At 43.2% G+C, this 22,885-nt stretch overlaps 2 protein-coding genes across 3 annotated transcripts; both read right to left on the bottom strand.

Annotated features, from left to right (window-relative positions):
- Positions 1-80: 80 nt before the first annotated feature.
- On the bottom strand, positions 81-11,474 carry LOC131104154 (indian hedgehog B protein-like). Its single transcript, XM_058051030.1, has 3 exons — positions 10,787-11,474; positions 5,263-5,524; positions 81-2,284 (listed from the first exon to the last, which is right to left on the bottom strand). Exons 1-3 carry the CDS (start codon positions 11,084-11,086, stop codon positions 1,611-1,613), a joined length of 1,236 nt encoding a protein of 411 aa, XP_057907013.1. The 5' UTR covers positions 11,087-11,474; the 3' UTR covers positions 81-1,610.
- A 799-nt stretch (positions 11,475-12,273) lies between these two features.
- Positions 12,274-22,779, bottom strand: nhej1 (nonhomologous end-joining factor 1). Of its 2 annotated transcripts, XM_058051031.1 has the most exons (8): positions 22,640-22,779; positions 21,692-21,911; positions 21,309-21,530; positions 20,802-20,940; positions 19,259-19,317; positions 13,661-13,823; positions 13,504-13,598; positions 12,274-12,488 (listed from the first exon to the last, which is right to left on the bottom strand). In XM_058051031.1, exons 2-8 carry the CDS (start codon positions 21,875-21,877, stop codon positions 12,411-12,413), a joined length of 942 nt encoding a protein of 313 aa, XP_057907014.1. In that variant the 5' UTR covers positions 21,878-21,911; positions 22,640-22,779; the 3' UTR covers positions 12,274-12,410. The 2 variants fall into 2 exon arrangements, with proteins under 2 accessions (XP_057907014.1, XP_057907015.1); XM_058051032.1 differs by lacking the exon at positions 21,309-21,530.
- Positions 22,780-22,885: the final 106 nt, after the last annotated feature.

Raw genomic sequence — 22,885 nt, 5'->3', positions numbered from 1 at the left:
ACCGTACAAGCACAGAGCAGATACAGTGGCACCACCAGGGGGCAGTAATGAAACGATGCCGTCATTTTCACAACCTTTATTTTAAAAAAATAAATACAACTTCATGTTTACATTCTCTCAGCAAAAAACGCTTAAATATGTAAATTTGTGCTATAAAATAATTTTTATGTTACAAAGATTAAAAAAAAGAGTGTGCAAGTCATCTTATTTAGTAAGAGCTCACTTTTGCTTAAGACATTTTGAAAATGACCTCTTGTTCTACAGCAGGGGTGTCCACACTTTTGATATTTGTCAGTTGATAAAATATATTTAACGGCGACAAAGCCTATTATTAAAGTGGAGGCCATTTTAAGGAGGATGATCAAAGGTTGTTTTTTGTAATGATGAACACGTTTTGGTTTGATTTCAGCTTCCTGTCGGATTGTTGAATTGGGAATTTGGTAATAGATGGTATGTTATTATCCGGCATAACCTAGCTGTGAGGCCTGCGTGCTAACCACTCTTCCACCGTGCAGCCCTTATATTGTCATATATTTGGAATGTGGGAGGAAAACGGAGTACCCGGAGAAAACCCACGCATGCACTGGGAGAACATGCAAACTCCACATAGAGATGGCCGAGGGTGGGATTGAACTCGGGTCTCGTCTCTGCGTGCTAACCACTCGTCCGCCGTGCAGCCCTTATTTGTCATATATTTGTACATTTGAAGCCCAGTTTTGTTGTTTTTTTTACTAAATTATTAGTTTATTTATTGTTATTTATATTGTTATTTATTTATTGTTATAATATATAATAAATAATATTATTATACCGATTTAATCGCATTTTTGAGGGCCTGAAATCTCAAAAATGCATATCACAAACATGAGCCCCCAAAACTCACTGGGTAGCGCCTCCTTTCATTTTTTTTGTTAAATAGACCCTGCCACCATTTTCACAGACCCATATCACCTTTGGTGGAGATGTCGATCATGACAGGACGCACATAAATGTCCTAAGAACTCCAAAATAAACAAGAAGTCGGCCATTTTGGTTTCGGGCGGTGATTGCAGGGCGAAAACAAGTGGTTGCATTTCAACAAACTAGTCCTTGGCACTTTGACCAAATGAGCACAAATGAAAATGACAGATACGAGACGGACGGGTGATCGGGTTATATCGAGAACCATTGTAGGCTGTTCTGTAAGATGTGGGTGGGGCATGGCGACACATTTTGATGATGAATCAGCGAATTCGCCATTAAAAATGAATAACTCATTCCACAAGGATAGATCTTCATCATAGTTGGTGGATGAAGAAAACATTCAAAGCCATACATACAGTAGGTCACTTCCTGTGTATGTCTCAGCGCCACCCAGTTGCAACAGGAAATGAACCCTGAGTTGTGTCCAGGGGCCATTTAACGTTGCTTGGAGCTTTGTATCGGTACCAATAAAGGCCAAGAACACCCCCCCTTTAGAAGCTGAGAGGCTACTGTACAAGTAGTCGACATGTTTATATACGACCAGTGGGCCCCCCCCATGTGTTCCAGGAAAATGAAAGTCATTCATGGAATTGTAGTTTTTCATTCTGAAAGCAGGTGGAGCTCCCAAGAGGCTTCTCATCTTTGCCTCACCTGAGAGCTGGAGTCATGCCGAGTGGGTGGAGCTGTCCCGAGTCCAGCAAAATCCCCCCCAGCCAGTGTAAAAGCTCAGCATACCAGTGGACCCCATCGCCACGGTAACCACTGGTGCCGGTCCAGCTGTGCATCAGCCTGAGTAGCGAGAAGGCCCAGTGAGCCAAGGAATGCTGGTCGACCACCGCATAGCAGGACGTCACCACCCCGCCCACCACTAGCGTTCCCTGCGCCGTCAGCGGGGCGAAAGCTCCCCTCTTCTTTGTGACAGTGATCCTAGCGATCCCCGAAAGACGCCTCCTCCCTGGTCCAACGCCAGCCACAAGCACACACATGCCTGGCCGGGCGGCGGCGGCGTACACCGTCCTCAGGGCGGCGTGGGCTTCTGAGCAGTTCCCCTGCGACACAAACAGCAAGTGCGCGGCGGTGAGCGAGAGGCGGGCACCGTCTTCCGTCTGCACTGTGTAGAAGAACTTGTGGCTCGCCGGGTCCCGGTCCAGGAAGGTCAGGACCTCGCTGTAGGCCAGTTCAGCACCGCTGTTGCTGCCAGATAGGGTCAGGACTCGCTCACCAGGTCGTAGGTCACGCATGAACTTTGGTGGGCCGTTTTCCACGGTGACCAAGGCGTCGCCGGGGAAACAGCCTCCAGATCTGGCCGCCACAGAGTGGTCTGAAACACAACAAAATCAATTCAGTACTTAAAGTTCCGTCGTTTACAGAAAGGGGGCGTCTGAACTTTGTCCAATGAGGGGGCACTTTGATACATTTTGTACATTAAAGATGCTAAAAGCCGCCCACTCTTAGCCTTGTGATAAGGATGCCACAGCAAGTTAGTGTTCCTACAATATGCCGCCACACTTTGGACAACCCCATTTGTATTTCTTTCAGCAGTATAGAAGAACCTCCATGGATCTTCATTCATCCTAATGAACTTACAGAATGATTTTTAACCATTTCAAGGTCAAAGGGGGCCTATGGTATTGACTTGTGGACTCCTACAGCAGGTACACACGATAACCCACACAGAAAGCTTTCTAGATCTTCCAGATTTTGCAACTATTTCTGCAGTATTTCAATCAACTTCCTGCTTCCGACCTAAACGGTCTGTTTAATTCACTCCTCTAGATACGCCCACTCCGCTGTGATTGGTCACATTCCCAAGCGCTCCCGAGGACTTCCAGATACCCAGGTCCGCATTTAGAAAAACACTGTAAAACCAAGCATGGAGAGCCACCCAAAACTTCTTTCAGACCTCATTATCTGATGCTTTGGCATCGTTTAACACGAGAATGCAACATTCTAACTACATTTATAGGTCAGAAAAGATAGTTTTCATGATAAATACTACGAAACGCACCTGGTGACTCATTTCAGTCCACAGCAAGGGTGACCAAGACCAAGGTGTGACCTGGAAGCTGTTCATTATTATTATTATAATAAAGAGTCATAAAGATTAACTTTTCATAACTGCATCCAAGACTGGCATGATGACCAGAGAGCTACATTCCAATCATAAACTGTACAAGGTTCCTAAAATATTGTGACAGGTCAATAACACTCAATAGGTTATTACTTAGGCCTATGATTTTTTTAATTGTGCTATAAATATTTTACAATACAAAGAATTGAAAAAATGAATGTCTTATGGGGAAATGTTTGATTATTTATAATCCCTCAGCATATTATAAGAAGAAAATTAGTTAATTATTAATGAGATTAATGAGCATTAGAAGTTATATTTATTTTTAATGTCATCTATTTACACAAAGCTTATATAACAGTATAATTATAATGCACCACATTGGATTGCTTTTTGCATCTTTAATGTACAAAATGTGTCCAAGTGCCGCTGAATCCTCATCCTGGTGCAAAAGGCTCGGCCTTTACAGGAATGATGGGGTAATTCTCTGCTGCCCCCTAGCGGCCAGCTGTGGTACGTTGCTTGAATTGTTCTACCATGAACGATTTCATTCCTGGTGTCAATTGTAGGAAAAAGAGAACCCAAAAAGATACCAACTTGATTGGTTGCCCTTGTAATCAGGTCAAGGAATGCGCCCTCGCAACCCGATCTGGGAGGACAGGAGAGAGAAAGTAGGAAAAGAGGGAAAGAAAAGGAGAATCTCAGTTACTACTGGGAGCAAAATGTACTTGAAATGCTGTGCTTGCGTCTCTTTCACGTGTGTGCGCGACTTTCAGCACACTCGGGTTACTTTTGCATGCATACAAAGTTGCAGCTTCATCATCATCATCACGAGAAGGTTAGCAGGATGAAGAATGGGAGGCGGTGAGACCAATGGAGCACAAGATGTTCATGCACAGACAGAAAGTCAGTGATCCAAAAGAGTGAAAGCGGGCGAAGGAAGGAGGTGCAGATTGCCTTGTGTTGGACTTTCAAGGTCGCGCACGCTCTGGTAGTCACTACAAGTAATAAGTATTTAAATAAGTATTTGAATCATTGAATCATTGCTGTTTTTGTCAAATTGTGCAGTAGATTTTACGAAGGTTGATCGTAGAAGCTAATCCTGCTGAAGCTACACACCCAGTATATGGTGGAACCTTGGTTAGCGTACCACACAGTAAGCATGTTTTTCAGTTAAGGCCCAAAATTTATGACAAAATTGCCTCAGTTTGGGAACATTCAATATGGCGGACATCGTGTCCAGTTATTAATACACCAGGTGAGTCCACGTCTTATTTTTTTTTATCACCAAACGGCCTTGGTAGCATCCTATTAGCATGCTGGTCTATGATATCATCAGCGATTTGACTGTAGCTCTTTGCTAAATAACACAGTTACGCCACAAGTCTCAAAAATGTGAACACAAAACACATTTTTATAGTTCTACATGCTTAGAACAATTCTAAATGCATATAAATGACATATGAAAAGGAAAAGGTTACACCTTCACCGAAGACGTGATTGTTGCCAAAGACAAGATGTGGCAGTCAGATCACCACCTTTTGTGTTTTGAATTATTTCTTGAACTCAGTCGGGTTTCTCATCTTCTTTATCGAAATTCTGGTACTTGCAACTTTCTTTGGCTCCATTTTGGTTTATTTTGCACCCGTGATCTGAATTCAAAAAATGGTGTCTGCGTTGATCTCGCTGACACATCGTGTCTTTGTCAACAGTCACATCTTCAGTGATGGTAAAAGCGACCTTAAATGTTCATGTATCACTTCTGTTCATCATTTATATGCATAGATATGCTTAAAAAAATTTTTTTTTGCATTTTGACATTACATTTGATTTTCATCTAATGAAAACCAAATTGTGCAAAAACCAAAGCATTTTTTTCCATAAGAAATAATGCAAACTCAATGAATCTGTTCCAATACAAGTATCGTAACAACAGTACAGCTAGCATGTAAATACTAAACAGGGGTTAGCGTGTCATCTGCTATTGGCTGATGTACCGTGGCCTGGTAGATTTGGGATTGATTCTATGTATGATCATTATTATGAACTTTTGTTTTTCATGCTGAGTTTAGTTGCATTGTCGTTAGTCCAGGCAACAAACCTACTTCCTGTTTACATTCTTGCCACCAGTAACAGATGGGAGTGATCGCATCTGATTTGTGGCACATTCTGGTATTTGGATATTTGCCATGGGAAAAGGAGGAAAAAGGACCAAGGGCTAAACTCACCTGACTTGACGCTGCAATGAATGTGGGCCTTGGACTCGTAGTAGACCCAGTCGAAGCCCGCCTCCACCGCCAGTCGAGCCAGCATGGCGTATTTGTTCCTGTCCCGATCCGAGGTGGTGATGTCCACCGCCCGACCTTCGTAGTGAAGCGAGTCCTCAGAGTGGTGGCCGTCCTCGTCCCAGCCCTCGGTGACACGCAGACGGACTCCGGGCCAAAGGTTCATCACGGAGATGGCCAGAGAGTTCAGCTTGTCTTTGCAGCGCTGTGGCACAGATACATGGTTCTGATTCTGGCACACGGACACACACCTTGAAATGTACGGAAAACACGGTGCAAGACAAAAGAAGACGATTAACACGTGAGGTGCAAACTGTGCAACTATGCCTATATTAAAATAAATGCCTAAGTACACACTAATAACCCTCAAGGCATGCTGGGTAACATGCTGTTGGGGACGAGTGTACATGTGTGTGTATGTGTATATACATTTTAATACAGATGTTTTGCTTCTATCATGGCTAAATGAACTAACATAAAAACATAAGGCATTCAAATACAATCTACACTGGCCACTAGGTGTCAGTAATGTTACATTGATGAGACAATAGCCACCGCGGGAAGTACTGGGAAGAAACCAGAAGTAAAAAAGGATCTTGTGAGTCTATATTTTATTTTCTCATTTTTATTTTTTTACACTGTATTGGGTAATATCAGTGTAAATGTGACTATAGGGGTATTAGTTCATGTCTAAAGGGCTCTAACACACATTTAGATGGTTGTAAACAGGTTTTCTATGCTCGACCCAAACCTTTTCCATTTCCACTTTGATATGTTTAAGTCATTTTAATGCACCTTTTACTCTGTTTTTTAAGCATCTTTGAGTACTCTGAAAAGCTTATGGGTCACAAAAGGCCCCTGGTCCGCACTTTGGGCAACCCTTATCTAACTGTAAAAATCTTTCATTCATAAATAAGGGATGCTACTAAATTCACGAGGGATTACTGAATATGCGGGGATCCACTATAGCATGTACAATGAAGCTTTATGATTGACACTGACTGACAGACAGGAAGTCTATTAGCAACTTGAAATATGCAGCAAGGAAAAACTATCCTACACAAATAAAGTTTATTGACAAAGACAATTTGAAGGATTGGGGGTTATGGTCACGTCTGTGGAAGTTGAGAAGTGGGATTAAATCCAACATTAACATGCCGGCGATGATAAGAATAGCTCGCTCTGGTGGCCACAGTTGCCTTTTACACAGCCCGCGGATTCAAACCTTGGTGTTTTCTTTGTGCGGTCAGGCTTCATAAATTAGACACCACGTTTAGCACATGCACTGTGCTTGTGCACCAAACCGCTGGCTGCGCAAACATCGCAAACGCAGGCTGACAAGACAACACGCACCTTTGCACACCTTCAAAGGTGGTGCGGTTGGGCGGGTCAATACTATGTTGGACCCATACTAGTTCTCTCTATGTTTTTTCTCACAAAAAAAGTTTTTGTTGTGTTGTCGATATTGTTTTATAGTTTGCCAATGACGGCTTTGGCGTCAAACAGACAATATTTTTTGCTTTTGTGAACTTATTTTTCACTATTGACCTTATTTACCTCAAACAATTGTATGCAATTAAACAAAACTGTTGTGGTGTGTTCAAGGACCACCAACAATGTGGGAAATCTTAGCACTTGACAAAAAGACATGATCAGTGCACATAAATGTACGTATCAAATTTGTGAACGTTCTAGCATTTGACCTGTATTATCATATTCAATAACAGATTTCATCTCGCTCGTGAATTTATTGCCTATTTTAAGCTGTAAATATTTGTGTACAATATTTGTGACTTTACGTGGTGTAGGAGTCTATAAATCCAAGGCAGAGCATATAAAAACCTGTTTACCTTCTAAATATGGGTTTTAACATTATTATATAACATATTAAAACATCCCTATCATCACATTGACACTCGTGTTACCCAATATACACTGATGTGAAAAAGTGTTTATTTTTTATTTTTATTTTTTGCATGTTTGTCACACTTCAATGTTTTGGATCACCAAACAAATGTAAATATTAGTCAATGACAACACAACTGAACACAAAACGTAGTTCTTGAATGAAACTTTATTATTAAGGGAGAAAAAACAACCCAAAGCTACATGGCCCTGTGTGAAAAAGTGATTGCCCCTAAAGCTAATAACTGGTTGGGAAACCCTTAGCAGCAACAACTGCAATCAAGCTTTTGTGATAACTTGCAATGAGTCTCTTAAAACTGAGGCAAGTGAGGCCTGCAGTTCTTTGGATGTTGTTGTGGGGTCTTTTGTGACCTAAAGCTAATAACTGGTTCGGCCCCCCCTTACCAGCAACAAATGCAATCAAGCTTTTGTGATAACTTGCAATGAGTCTCTTACAGCGCTATATGGCGGAATTTTGGCTGACTCATCTTTGCAGAATTGTTGTTATTCAGCCACATTGGAGGATTTTCCACCATGAAGCCTTTTTAAGGTCATGCCACAGCATTTCAATAGGATTCAGGTCAGGACTTGGACTAGGACACTCCGGAGTCTTCATTTGGTTTTTCTTCAGCCATTCAGAGGTGGACTTGCTGGTGTGTTTTGAATCATTGTCCTGCTGAAGAGCCCAAGTTGGTTTCAGCTTGACGTCATTCTCCTTCAGGATTTTGTGGTAGACAGCATAATTCATGGTTCCACTAATCACAGCAGGCCTTCTCGGTCCTGAAGCAGCAAAACAGCCCCAGACCATCACACTACCACCACCATATTTTACTTTTGGTATGATGTTCTTTTTCAGGAATGCAGCATTACTTTTTAAAGAGTATTTTAACATCAAGATGTTTTCTGGCAAAATTGAGATGAAATTGAGATGTTCTTTGTGTTCCGCTGTGGTTTTGGTCTTGGAACTCTGCCATTGCAGACCGGTTTTTGCCCAGTGTCTTTCTTATGGTGGAGTCATGAAAAAAGACCTTAACTGAGGCAAGTGAGGCCTGCAGTTCTTTGGATGTTGTTGTGGGTTTTTTGTGACCTCTTGAATGAATCGCCGCTGCTCTCTTGGGGTCGTTATGGTTGGCTGGCCACTCTCTGGAAGGTCACCATGTTTTCGCCATTTGTGGATAATGTCTCTCACTGTGGTTTGCTGGAGTCCCAAAGCTATAGAAATGGCTTAGTAACCTTTTCCAGACTTATAGATGTCAATCTCAGTTATGTTTTAACGGGAGGCAATCACATTTTCACACAGCGCGATAATAAAAAGTGTAATTTAAAAACTGTATGTATTACAATATTATAAATATTTAAATTTGTCTGATGATTTAAAAAATGTAAGTGTGAAAAACAGGCAAAAAAAAGGAAGGGGGCACATCACACCACTGGAGCATCATATCGTTGAATAAATTGTTAAGAAATTAGATTGTTGATCATTTTCTCCCTTGTGTTTTATTCTGGTTCTAATCATGATCAGCATATTAAAGCCAAAATCATTCAAAAATCTTGAAAAATGTCAAGTAAAAAGTCTGAATAGCGGTCATAATGACGTTGCATATACTTGAGACTGGATGGATGCTGAAATCGGCATCCTGGCCCCACCCTACTATCTCATCAGTGAGTGAACGATGGCTGTGGAATCTGCTGACAGTTTGACAGTCTGCAGAGAGTTTCTCAGTCGCAATGGATTTGTCTGTGGTCAACTTGGACATTTGTGTCGCCACAAAAGTGATGAAGTGGGGTCTGGAACAGGGGCGTCTGTATGTGCAGCGGCGTGCAGGAAAAGCGAATAAAAAAAAACCAAGAGGTGAAAAATTCACTTTCATTAAGGCTTCAAAAGGGGTGAAATGCGCTATTTCTGTCCACGTGTGCTGCGAAAACAAGCTAAAAGTAACACGAAACAGTCAAAGCCTCACTGTGTGCTGTAACGGTGGAGCTCATAAATTGCGAGCTGGTCAAAAGCGTGGACATGCTGCAAAAAAACACAACAACCCCTCGGTCTGCGTACGAGTGTCTTTTCCTACGACGGTGATGTAAGTCGAGTCTTACTGTAAGTCAGAACTTAAACCTAACTCCTAAGTCCCTCAGACTGTACACAGAATGCATGAAGGACATATAAAATACAGTGTTGCCTTGTCTATTACGGTTACTTGGTTCCAGGCCCATTAAGCTATTTAAGACATAAACAATACTTCTGCTCGTGTGTTGCTGTAAATGTGTTAGGGGAGCCGAGTGTGTGTTGGACAGGAAGTGACATCAGGGGTTCAGAGGTGAGTTTTAGCTTGCCGTAAGTTACGGCCGCAGGAAAAAACGTATTTAAAAAACCCAAGAGGTGAAAAATTCACTTTCATTAAGGCTTCAAAAGGGGTGACATGGGCTTTTTCTGGCCCGTGTGCTGCGAAAACAAAAGTAACACTAAATAGTTAAAGGCTCACTGTGTGCTGTAACATTGTTGTGTAAAATGTCTTAATGCTACTAAAATTAGGTTATTTTTTTCTCATAATATCATGGTATAATCACATTATTTCAGTAAAAATTACAAAATTTCTCTTAATAGTTTGACTTTATTCTTGTAGTTGCGTTGATTTTTCTATTTTTTTTTTTCATTTTTCTTGTTAAATTACATTTTTACAATGTTCCGTGGTCCGCAAATGGCTCTGGTCTTGCCCACTGGAAGGAGTGTTTCAAGGGAAAGGCACTGAGATCACTACACTGCATAATTATCACTGTCTACTTTGACTTTTCACTTTCCTTCTCTTGGGAGACATTTTGAAGGTCAAAAGGTCAACTATGAGCAAATGTGACATCCTTCCTGAATATACGGACGTAACTAACGTTTTTTTTTTTTAAGTTCCAACAAGGAAGGCAGGGAGGGAATGGGACGGGACAGGAGATGATATTTCTTGCAGTGTACACAGGTCAGGATTCCCCAAGAAAAACCTGTGCAAGAGTGATTTGTCTTTCATTGGCTGCCAAATTCTTATTATTACAAATTATTTCATTACACAATTGTGTGAAAAATAAGTAAAGCAATAAACTTTTGTCTATTGTCTTCAAATCTTTTGGCTTTTAGCCCCCAAACCTCTCCGAGGAATGTCAGAGGAATTTGCAAACAATATAACAATATCTAAATACAACAATGTAACAATATGCAAAACACACACTACACACAATGACAGTCTCTGCACGCTGGTATCGATTCGTTATTGATAGCATGACGTCGCTACTATGAATATTTGGATCGATCCACACACCCCCATAAAGGGAATCTGGGAGTCCAACAGACACTGTTGGCTGGTATGGATGTCTCAACCGGGAAGCGTGACGTGAAATGTGTGTCTGTGTTCATCCATCACCAAGTGGTTTGACACAAAGACACAACAAGGTTTATTCGCGGCCTTGAGTCAACAAGGAATGTGGGGGAAAAACGAGATAAGCGCTTCCACGCGTCTCGAGACTGGTCAAAGTGCGCCATGAAAGTTACAAGTGCCGCAAAAGGTGCACGTGTGCGCCTCACCTGCGTCATCATGCGGTCTGCACCTGTGTTCTCCTCATCCTTAAAGATGATGTCGGGGTTGTAGTTCGGGGTGAGCTCCTTGAAGCGCTCGGAGTTCCTCGTTATCTTTCCTTCGTACCTCCCGCTGGCCCCCAGCGTCTTCTCCGCCACGTTGGGGCTGAACTGCTTGTAGGCGAGCGGTGCCAACTTCCTGGGTGAGCGTCTCTTGCCGTAGCCTCGACCCGGCCCGCAGCCCTCGCAGCCCGGCGTCAGGAGCAAGGCGCACGCGGCGAGGAAGGTTATCAGCGTTGGGAGCAGCATTCCACCTGGGACCTCTGACACTTTCTACTTCAGAATGGGGCTAAAAGTGAAGGACTCTTGCCCGAGTCCTCCGAAGTCGCCATTCCCGGTGCGTAAAAGTGTCCACGCGTGTGAGCGCGGAGAGGGAACCTGCTTGCGCGCCGCCAACTCCCTCCTTTCCCGAGTGCACTTGGAGGTTGGGGCATAAATTGGAGGCTGAGGCATAAATAGGCGAGGTGAGTTTATCTTGGCAGGCGCGTTCAAAGCCGTCTCTCACTGAGACGAGGAGGCGCGCCGCGGCGGTGAAAGGGTGTCCCTGCAGCAGTGTCCCCTCATGGAAGAGGTTCCAACCCCCCCATCTCCTCCCATCAGTGGCACCAAGTAAAGGTCCGTCTAGGTCTGCCTGCACGTGCCCTTTCAACTCAATCCTGGGCTTTGGAGCCACAATTTGGCCCTTTTTTTTGGGGGGGGGGGGGGGGGGGGTCTGGAAACTTCTCACACACACACGCCTCCTTTTTGGAATGACATCATCATTCCGCAGGTGAGGACGAACCTCACACATGATGTCACTTCCTGTATTATCTCCCAACGTTCACTTGAATTCCCTAAGTGCTGCAACACCTTAAGTCAACATCTTCCTGTCAGCCAGAGTTTGCAGAGAGATAACACAAGCACAGCCTTTAGGACGGGGGTGTCCAAGTGCTCTCCACCATGGGGCACAAGAGAGGAAAAGACAGGGTACTTGGATATCGGTCCCATCTGTTTATATAAAACACACAAAAGACAGTCCAACTAAAGACAGTCCAATGGGTGGAGATAAGCTTATACAAGCTTGTTTTTTAGTTGTATAGTTCTGACGCAGGCTGGATTTAATTAGTGATTATTTATTAAAAAATATATATGCAGTGTGCCGAGGGTGTAATTGAACGCAGATCCCCTAGCTGCGAGGTCTGCGCCCTAACCACAGTCCCCATTGTAAAATATATATAGTGTAAATAAAATTATTAGCAAGAAGCTAGGTTGAAATAAACTGCTCCTTTGCAGACATGTTGAATTGTAATGAAATGTAATCAAGTGACTTGTTAACATGTCTGAAACAGGTAACATATCAGGTAGATTATACTACGTCTTGATGACCTGATGGGTGGAGTTCCTTTGTTAGCATTTTCAATCGTTGATGTAGCAAATAAGTTCGACATTAAATAAGCAATATCCAAGCAATTTATTGTTAATATTCATAATATGATAAAATGCCTGTGTCCCACACTTAAAAAAGATTAAAATCCATCTAAAAGTGATTAAAATGTCCTTTAAAATGACAGTTTGTGTTTCGTACTGCTGGCAGTCATCGAAACAAGCCCACCACTTTCTTCTTCTTTGCTTTGGAAGACGCTCGCTCAGCCCGGCAGCGGGGGACGACAACCTGCAGGGGAGGAATTAGCATTCGACGGAAGATTTAGGTGTTAAAATCTCACACTTATCTACTTTATTTGTGGCGTAAAGAGTGTACACATGTACAGAGCTATTGAAAATAAATAAAACATTTGCTCATGTTAATATATTCATAACATGCTCTCAAATATTTGTTACTATTTGGTGTATTCGCCTTAACATTTTTTATGATTCAAATCAAGATCAACAAATTCAAAGACACAGGAAATAGCCAGATGCCAAAAAGTGATCCAAGCAACACAAAACACACACGTCACGCACATGACTTACCTACTGCACCAATGTGGGCATCCAAATACATACATGTCTACACACATGCCAAAATCACACCCATACATTCCGGCTGCAAGGCATGCTGGGAAGCTTGTGCTACACCCCACATGTCGCCATGTTTGTTGCATTTTTGCTTGGTTGCAAAATATATTGAGGAGGTCGTGAAGGGACGTTAACATACTCTTATATCCAATGTTTTATCGTTTGCAGCTCATGTTCCTGCTGGACTACCCAGCATACCTTGCAGGCATTTGAAAGTAAGAGCCTTAAGTGTTATGCTCCGTTAGTTGTTGTTTATCACCCATGTGATAGTATAGTAGATGATTTATGTGAAGTGCTAATTTGCTGTGCATGTGTTGTGTTATTTGCACCGTGGGTATGTCGTGTTTCATGTCCACTCATATGTAGACGACCCCACTGCCACATTTTTTTAACCCAAAAAGTTCCCCCACCTCTGATTTAGCTTTTTAGCTTCCTTCGCTAGTGACCAATGGCAATTGAAGAGAGAAAGGGATGTTTCTGGACTTCAACCTAATATAATCATTCTAAAAGTCACTTTTATTGCAAATGTTGACTGAAAATCGAAAGAGAAAGTCGAAAGAAAAAGCCACCATCAAATTACCAGGGGGAGTTTGAAGGGATAAAATCAATAGCAAAATGTGCAGCATCGCCCACCCTCCTCATTCCATGACCTGACTACATGAGTGCCATACCTGCTGTGCTGTGGCTGAGTTCTTTGGTTCCTCCACTTGACTTGTCTGTTTCTGGTCGCTGTCTTTGTCTTCTGCTTCAGCATCTGCCTTATCACCTAACCCAAACACACAAAGGTTTGAAGACTGACACAGTCAGCAAGACAAAGACACAACAAACCTGTGGCTTGTGGGAGGTCAGGATTCAGCGCAACCTGCTGGTCCTGCTCAGACAGTTTGCGCTTGCGTGCGTTCCCATGCGCCACGACCGCAGCGTAGAGCTCCTGGAGGTTGCCGCTGAAGTTCTGGGAGCCGTGATGGTCACAACAAACCAGAGGGAGAGTCTGAATGAGGAGGTAAATTGATGATGGGACAATTAATGCAATCAAGTGAAAGCCGCTTCTCTGTCATTGGTTGCGATTGTTCTAAAGCCCGATGAGGAACAACGTAGTCACGTGTCCATGAAGATGATGACCATATCCATTCACAACAGGTATCCGTCACATGACTCATTATGTGACACAGATAAACACTCCAGTTGTAAAGTCCTTCTTTCCGCCCCGCAGAAGAGCACAGATCCACCAAATTAGCTCCTCAAATATTGACCCTCAGAAATTGGTGGTCTCCTGCTCGCTGTCGGGCCGGCGGGTCTCCTCAGCACACTTTGGTCAGCCTTCGAGGTTTCGCATTGATTTATTTTTGTGATTTGTTTGTTTAAATATCGTAAAAATAAATGGGGAGGCTTAGTTCTGCCTTGGGCACAGAGGAACCAATGTGCTGAGGGGGGACGAGTGAGCAGAAAGCCCACCTTATACTGTATTTTTATTCACAGTGCCCCCCCCCCCCATCCATCCATCCCCCAGCCCCTTTTGGAGGATTGGAGATGCCGGGGCTCCGTTTGTTCTGAATATATCATGGAAACATAACACTCCCTTGGAGGAGATTGATAAAGACACTTCAGTCAGAAGCACTAAACTAGGAAGGCTGCAACCCACACAAGGCAAAAGTTCAATAACCTCTTCCACGCCGCTTGGAATGCTCTGTTCTCTCCTCTCGTAACAGGACAAAGTCCTCAGAAGAAACGGAATAGAAGGAGTGCTCACCTGGAAGCCACGCCTCCAAAACCTGCGTCCTGTGGCGGGGAAGGTAGCGCGAGGAAGGGTAGAGCCTGTTGACGTTTGGCTATTATTAGCAAGTTAGCAGCGCTGATTTTAGAAGCTGTTGTTGTTTTAAAGGGGGGTTGGTGGCGGGTTGCGCTGGGGGTTTGCTGGTGCCGTCGAGTCTCACACTCGCTCACTTCGTCCTGCCCGCTGTTGCCGACCTTATGTTTGCTTTTTCCACATCATGTGACCTGAGCTTCCTGCGCTGAATCAAAATCATCTATGGCTTGCCGCTTGAAGATCCCCAAATGAAGATCCGCGTTTGACAAAGACATTTTGGCGGGGCCGCAACATTGTTGCACCTTGGGATTTCTTTTTTTTTTGTCCCGTCCAGCCATTGGGGCAGATAGTATTGTTGATCTAAATGCCCTTACATGCTAGACAGATTTGCTCTGTGTCAGGAAAGGTGTTGGCTACAACTTCCCTGTACCATGAAATTTTATTTGCCGTTATTTGATGTTTTTGTTATGCCATTTGGGGCGACTGGACCGGAGCAAGAAGAAGAACAGAAAAGAAGAAGAGAGAAGAGAAAGGTGGGGTCGTGGGGGGGGGGGGGGGGGCAGTAGAGGGAGAGACAAAAACAGCAGCAACAAGAAAACAACAACAGTGACAAACAGAACAGTTAAATGTCAATGATGGCTAAGGGTCACACTGGAGATGATATCAGTGAAATGAAACAGTCCAACTTACCAGTAGCAATAGTAACGATGAAGACATGACCCATGATAGTAAACACAATTGCAACCATACAGTTACAGTAATTAAAATCTCACTGCTTGACATCATTATTACTGTAATAATAGCATACCAATACTATATTAACATCAGGGATAAGATAGTAGATTGTATAGAGAAGCACCCATGTGCTGTGCGCACCTTGGGATTTCATGCGCTCGAGCAGCAGCATGGCGGATGAAGACACTGCAGAAAAAAAACAGGACAATCTGAAGATGTCTGCACTAATGCAGCCCTGAGTGTGCGTCATGAGGTCCAAACCCTTCCTGTTAAGGCGGGATGCTAGGTGGCTACTTGTTAGCATTACTAATGACACATGTTTGATCAGGAATGTTCAAGTCAGGCATCCAAATCCGACATTCATAGCTGACATTGGTCCGATATCAGCATACAAAACAAGTATCGGCCTGCATTTACAATCCCCGATATTGCTACTCCGATACAAGCAGTCTATTCCAGCACTTCTATCCAGCAGCACAGGATTCAGCATGCAGGGCCCACATAATCACAACATATGCGTGTGTTAGCGTGTTTAGCAAAGACCATTTTGTCAGTAAGGTCTGAAAAAGCTGAGTGCAGCTGAGTGCAAAACCTGTCATGCACAATTTTCCTGTGGTGGCACAGAACCTGGCAGGTTTCACACGACCAATCTCATCGTGCACTTGAAGCAGCATCACAAAAAACGGGAAGACCACAAAACATCCACCGCTGTTTGAAACATTTGCATGTGAGAAGCTCCCACGAGACGGACACGAGTTGTAGCAGAATGGGGTGAGTGACGCCAGGTTTAAACCCTTCACCAAGCACCTTGGTGATCATTTCATTATGCCTATTGTTGATAAAACGACACTGATGATTTTTAGAAGAAGACAACTAAAAAAAAGGAAAAATCAGCAGTCATTTTACAAGAACAAAGTGAAAATATTAACAAAGAAAAGTTGTAACCTACAGAGAAAAAGTCCAAATTTTGCAAGAACAACTTAATTAATGTAAAAATTGGTAAAAAGAGAAACATTCTAACGAGAAAAAAGTCAGAATTTAAATAACATTCATTCATTCATTCATTTTCTACTGCTAATCCTCACGAGGGTCGCGGGTGGTGCTGGAGCCTATCCTAGCAGTCTTCGATCGAGAGGCGGGGTACACCCTGGACTGGTGGCCAGCCAATCACAGGGCACATATAGACAAACAACCATTCACACTCACATTCACACCTATGGACAATTTGGAGTCGCCAATTAACCTAGCATGTTTTTGGAATGTGGGAGGAAACCAGAGTCCCTGGAGAAAACCCACGCATGCACAGGGAGAACATGCAAACTCCACACAGAGTCAATTTAAATAACAATAAACTCATATTCTGAGAAAGTACAATTTTAGCAACAGTTCTAGTGTAGAAAAAGATTTTTTTAAAGCCGTATTATTATAAGAAACAGGCTGCCGTGCGCCTCCACGTTCGCTGTGGAAGCCTGCCTGATTGTGCCACAAAAACCAATCGAACCGGTTCTGATATTCCGATTCTCCCAAATCATTTTTTTTTAAACTTTTGGTGCCTACGTTCTGTGATTGGCCAGCGGCATAACACCTAACAAGAAGAAGCGTCAGGAACTGTTTGTGTTCACCCATTTTAACCATGGACAGTGTGCGACGGCGCGAGCTAGTTTGGCTGAAATTGTGCAAAAAAGAGGATTTGTGCAAAGGAAGATGCACCACTCACAGGATTAAACACCTGCGCATTCATGGTTGATAGAGAGTGCCCTGTTTACAACTCACTAAATGGGACTCCCCCCCCCCCCCCGTTTTTGACGGGCTACTGTATTGTCATACATAGTCCCAGAGAGATGTAGGCACTGTGTTTATATGTACACAAGTACACAAGTTTATTCATTCATTCATTTTCTTATCCTCACAAGGGTCGCGGGTGTGCTGGAGCCTATCCCAGCTGTCTTGGGGCAAGAGGCGGGGTACACCCTGGACTGGTGGCCAGCCAATCACAGGGCACATATAGACAAACAACCATTCACACTCACATTCATACCTATGGACAATTTGGAGTCGCCAATTAACCTAGCATGTTTTTGGAATGTGGAAGGAAACCGGAGCTCTTCACAAAAGCTATCATTCTAGTTCCACGATTGCCTGAGAACATCCTCACTCGTCCATGTCATTGTATCTCAGGGCATTGAATCGTTCACCACTGGGCTATTCAGGTGGTCTTGGAAGACTTTTGGCTTCTCATTCAAGGAGGCTTCAGCAGTTCATGGCAGATAGGACAGCACTAGTCAGAGAAGATGGTGCAGGATCCAAAGTATTTGTCCTCTAAGGTAAAAAAACAACAATGGTCTTTCAAGGCAGGCCACCTACTCAAGGTAGAGAAACCATCTCTGAACATGCGGGTGAGGCGGTGTCGCACCGGTGTCCCCCATATTGAAAGATTTCAAAATTTAGCCTCCAACAAAGTAATAAACACGACATGATCATCCATTACCACTGTTGTACTGTAATTGAATGGAATGATACTGCCATTGGCTCCACTGTGTCTTAACGACTGCTGATGGCACCAAAACGGTTCTCATTAGGGCGAGCCTCTACCCAAGGATAAATACTTTGGCTACGGCTCCTTCCCCTCAGACTAGCTAGTCTTTAATAATGAACTGATGAAACCTGCTCGGATGAGAGACGAAACAGTGCACTTGCGATTGAGTCAACGCCTTGAGAATAGTTCCGCACTGCCATCACACCAGTGGTGACATTTCAATTCGGCTGCTGATACCTCCGTGGCGAAAACACACAAGCGTCCTATAAAAGCAGTCAGTGCCACACGCCAACACCGAAACCAGACATGTGCGTCACATCCCGATGTACGCCACACTGAGGCCCTCTGGGAAGCTGTGTGCGGATAAGTGGGGAGTGCAGGCTAAAAGTCAATGTTGATCTGAACACAGCTGAAGTGTGGCGGCAGAGTGGAAGGAAGGCGCTTGAGAGGAAGACCGCAGGCCGCTCCTCCGCTGTCCCATCACGGTCACCGCGGAGACGGAAACATTGGTCAAAAAGGACACAAACACACAGAAGTCATTTGTGTGCTGGCAGGTAAACACATCGCAGCGGTAACGGTCGGGCAAGTGTCAAAAGGTGATTCACTCATGATCACAGACTCATTCACACTTGAGTCAGATGCAGCGTCGACGTTTACAGGAAAAACAAGAAACAAAAAAGGCACAAGGACGTGTAAAGAGTTGACCTTGGCAAACATTGCACAGACTCGCCAAATACCTACACCTGCATTCACTCACACACACACACAGCTAAATCTGCTGTGCGAATCCCTCTTTAGTGCAACCCTCTCTGATTTCAGTCTAATCTGAAAGCGGGGCCTCGTCACAGCTCGGTGGAATTTACCACCAGAAATGAAATTCAAAAGTCTTTGGTCGGGCCGTGCGGCCAGTCCAGTAAGACAAAAAGCGGCCACCGTGGTACCAAATGCAATTGCCTACCACTAAACAAGTTGTACAAGATGTACCTCTTACCACTGAGGTACCCGAGCTGCACTTCCTGATAATAACCTGACTCAACTCTTTGCCGTTTGTCCAAACACCACATGATGCAACTGAGCTTTTGTGTGTCATTAAGATTGAAACATGGAGGCAGACACACCTTGGACATTCCTCAGGTAGATATGAAATGTTAAATCACACACACACACAGAGGAGTCCGGGGTCAATAAAGGCAGAGATGAGAAATTCCACACCTCGGTACAGTAAACACAGCAGGTAGCTGCTATAGGGTTGAGGCAAAGAGAGACCCCGAGCTTCCAGCATGAGTCTTGTGGACAGTTAGGACAGAACACAACATAACAGTAGTGTGATGTGTGTGTGACCTCTCACCTTTGCCAAGAAGCTGCTTCTGTAGGCGGGTTGGTCAAAAATATCCGTCTGCAGGCGGGCTACACGCAAGACAAAAAAAAAAAAATCAATGAGCATTAGCTACTAAATGTGACACATTTAAAAGCATGTAACTCATTTTCAAAAATTACAAAATACAATACAATACAAAACAAAAATTATTCCCAAAAATGTGTCTTGATTTTCCATACGCTGTCTTATGGGCCCAACAAAGTAGTCCATGTATCATTCCACAAAATAAGTCGAGAAGACCTGGAATCTCCGTTGGCCATCTTCTGTGTGGAATTTGGATGTTCTCCCTGTACGTGCGTGCATTTTCTCCAGGTACTCCGGTTTCCTCCCACATTCCAAAAACATGCTAGGTTAATTGGCGACTCCAAATTGCCCATAGGTATGAATGTGAGTGTGAATGGTTGTTTGTCTATATGTGCTTCCAGTCCAGGGTGTACACCCGCCTCACCCAGATGGCTGGGATAGACTCTAGCATACCGACGACCCTTGTGATAATTGGCATATAAATGGATGGATGGATGGATGGACACTATAAACAGACTATGACCAAGGGATCTTTCAGTCATCTTTATTTAATCTGTCTGGGTGATTTATTTGTTCATAGAACAAGCATGATGCATTCAAGTGCATCACATACTTGAATGTTAGGTGAAAATGATGTGTGTGTTAATGCTAGCATGGATTACCTTGAGGTTGTGCACCTAACAAATATGAATATTATCACTCAGTAACATCATCATACCTTATCTTTATGGATTCCCACATAATATCAGCATTTGGGACCAAATATGAATATGTTGTACTAAGCATGCAGATGAAGTCTTGAAGATGTTTGTATGCTTCACTGCTTTCCATTTCAGTCTGTGTGGTACAGATAAACAAAGACACCCAGGGCTTGTTCCTATTGCAGCGGTGGTTAAAAAGTGCAGTTAGCCAGAAACAATGGAGAACAACCCGGAGAAAAATCACAAACGGGGAGAACATGCAAACTCCACACGGAGAATCGAACCCAGGTCTTCCCAATCTCTTGACTGTGTGGCCTACATGCTAACCACTGTGCGGCCCCATTTTAAAAATAATACATAAAAATAACACATATACATACTAATACAAGGTATCAGTGTTGATATCCGTCTTGAGAACCAGGACGTTATTGGTTATCGGTATCAGCTTGAAAATAAAATGAGGCATCCCTAATTAGAGTAATGTTAAATGTTCATTTATCCATTTCATTCATCATTTTTATGGATTTTGCTTTTTTTCTGCATGTAAAACTAATTATTCTCTATCAAATGTGTGATTGGATTTGCATAATTTCTGATGGGAAAATGTCAGTTTTGTTTTTTTCAACTTTTGTCTGACCTTTTGGAGTGAATTAATGACAAAAACTGAGGTTCCGCCATATTTCTATATCGGTATCATCAAGAAAAAATGGCCAAAGGTGATACATTGTACATTGTACCTGACATTTAACTGGCACTGAAACACATTGTTTGCTGGGTGCATTGCGTACCTCTGCTGAGAGTGGCTCCATTATCCTTGTAATCTTGGATCTCAGCATCCTTCCTGGCCAGCAAACCCTCCAACTGATCCACCTGCTGGTGCAGCACGTGGCTCATGGACAGCAGGGGGCGCACCAGGTGGAGACAAACCTTTTAAAAGAAAGGTATGTGGTGTGTTTTATGGGCTCCAGCCAACAGATTCAAATTATTTCAGAGAGGAACACAGCAATGTCAAAACAACAGTTTCTGAAGGATTCCAACTCAGTGGGTCTTCTTTACTATACATACACTGGATTTTCACACAAAAACATAGATTAATAACTTTTAATTTAGCTTTCAAAAGAAAAAGTCACTTGTATTAAGGCCAATTGCACATCTGGCGAAATAAACTAAAAGCAAACATATCAACACTGTATCATATTTATATCAGTCTGGCTGCTATTATATCATGTATATTTTATAAAGTGGATTAATAGTCTTTGAAAGCAAAGAGGGACTTAAATAAATGCAGACTATACCACAGTGATGGGAGCGGGGGTGCAGCGAAACTCCCAATAGAAGGGCAGCCCTGCGAGTTTACTCTTCAGCCTCAACACCATGTCGCCGCCGTCAAGTCGCATCAAAGAGATGTGAGCTTCGCTGTCATGTGGCCGCCCACTGCCTGACAAATAGGGCTGAACCACCTCGCACAGGTGAGCTAAGAATGCTTTGACGGGGGCTTGCAAGCGCTTGTTCAGCTCCTGGAACGAGCAGATGCTAAATGTCAGCCCAAAAACCTTCACAATCGCTAATCAAATCAAATTGCAGGCCTCTGAATCGTTATCGAACTGAAGGAGATGGGAAGAGATTCCCACCACTAATTTACACAGGGTGCATCTTTTCTAATTAATTGTCCTTGGACCTGCGCTCGGCTCTGGATGGCTGCCGTGTGCATCGTCTCCTCCCATACACAGTGCAGGTCAGTCAGCAGGATGCGGCACCTTGTCTCTCCAAACCAGCTCTTGGCGAGCAGATGGCAACCATCGATGCTGACAGGAAGCCATGGACGCTCAAGGAGAACATCAGACGAGACTCCGGTGGCCTCCATCCCCAACACACACTCAACAGAGTGTGCTCACAGGCTGCAGATTAGAGGTCCAATAGAGAGGAGAGTACTGGTTATAATTATAAAACCATCAGGAAGCAACAGGAAAAAGTGTTTGGGGTTTTCAGTATTCTTGAATATACTGAAAACCGTCACTATCATTGAATATCACATAAAACTAAGTTAAACTTTCATTTTTACTGTACAGTACTGCACATTAAGGGAAAAATATCACCGACTTTCCGATCAATCACCATTGAAATCACGCTTCATTTTGGAATGATTAGGAAATAGCAATGCTAGCTATTTTATTTATTTTAGATCCTGCAGCGTTTATGTGCTTGCAACCCTCTCCCGCTGCATATTCCTGTGGTATACTGAATGTGCTTTTTGGGGTTGTATCATTTCTATGTTTAGACGTTGCTGCGTGGTTGCCCTTATGCGCCACCGTGCAGTAGAGACGGTAAAACAAATGTCACTGACAGCTGGACGCGTTCCCGTTTACTTAATAAAACACGGAAACGTTAATAAACTGGTTTAAATATATAGTTACACTTTGGTGAAGCTGTCCCTCCATTAGGCAACATGTTACAAAGAATGCCGAATGTTTAACGTATCGCGGAAATATATGGATTCCTCATCGAATTTAAAAGCAGCGTCGAATATTTTCACTTCTACAAAAATCCAGTTGCAACAACTTCAAAAACAAGCTTTTGGTCTAGCTAGTATGACAGAAATTGTGAAAAAAGGGGGGGGGGTACTGACATTAGCTACCAATCCTGCTGCACTTCTGTTGACAATGAAGATTCCGACACCGACACGAAACTAGTTACACATATAAAGGTTCCGCATTCATATACGAGTTGTGTTAGCACTGCCAGGCATTCCAACTACTGTAATGTATGTCGACTCATTTTCACCTGAAAATTAAACTACCATATTTGTGTTCTTGTTTTTTTTTGGAGCATTCCAATTTTAATAGTTTCCCGTATTTCAACTTTCATCAAGTTC

Source organism: Doryrhamphus excisus, chromosome 16, assembly GCF_030265055.1.
Source record: "Doryrhamphus excisus isolate RoL2022-K1 chromosome 16, RoL_Dexc_1.0, whole genome shotgun sequence".
Taxonomy (NCBI): Eukaryota; Metazoa; Chordata; class Actinopteri; order Syngnathiformes; family Syngnathidae; genus Doryrhamphus; species Doryrhamphus excisus.
This window is presented reverse-complemented; position numbering and strand designations above follow the sequence as displayed.

Coding starts and splice junctions, on each gene's coding strand:
- LOC131104154 (XM_058051030.1), bottom strand. CDS start 11,086: ATGCTGCTCCCAACGCTGATAACCTTCCTCGCCGCGTGCGCCTTGCTC. Junction 5,525..10,786: donor CAGACCGCATGATGACGCAG/GTGAGGCGCACA, acceptor TCTGTGCCACAG/CGCTGCAAAGACAAGCTGAA. Junction 2,285..5,262: donor TCATTGCAGCGTCAAGTCAG/GTGAGTTTAGCC, acceptor GTTGTGTTTCAG/ACCACTCTGTGGCGGCCAGA.
- nhej1 (XM_058051031.1), bottom strand. CDS start 21,877: ATGGAGGCCACCGGAGTCTCGTCTGATGTTCTCCTTGAGCGTCCATGG. Junction 13,599..13,660: donor TGACCTCCCACAAGCCACAG/GTTTGTTGTGTC, acceptor TGTTTGGGTTAG/GTGATAAGGCAGATGCTGAA. Junction 12,489..13,503: donor ACTCAGCCACAGCACAGCAG/GTATGGCACTCA, acceptor CCTCCCCTGCAG/GTTGTCGTCCCCCGCTGCCG.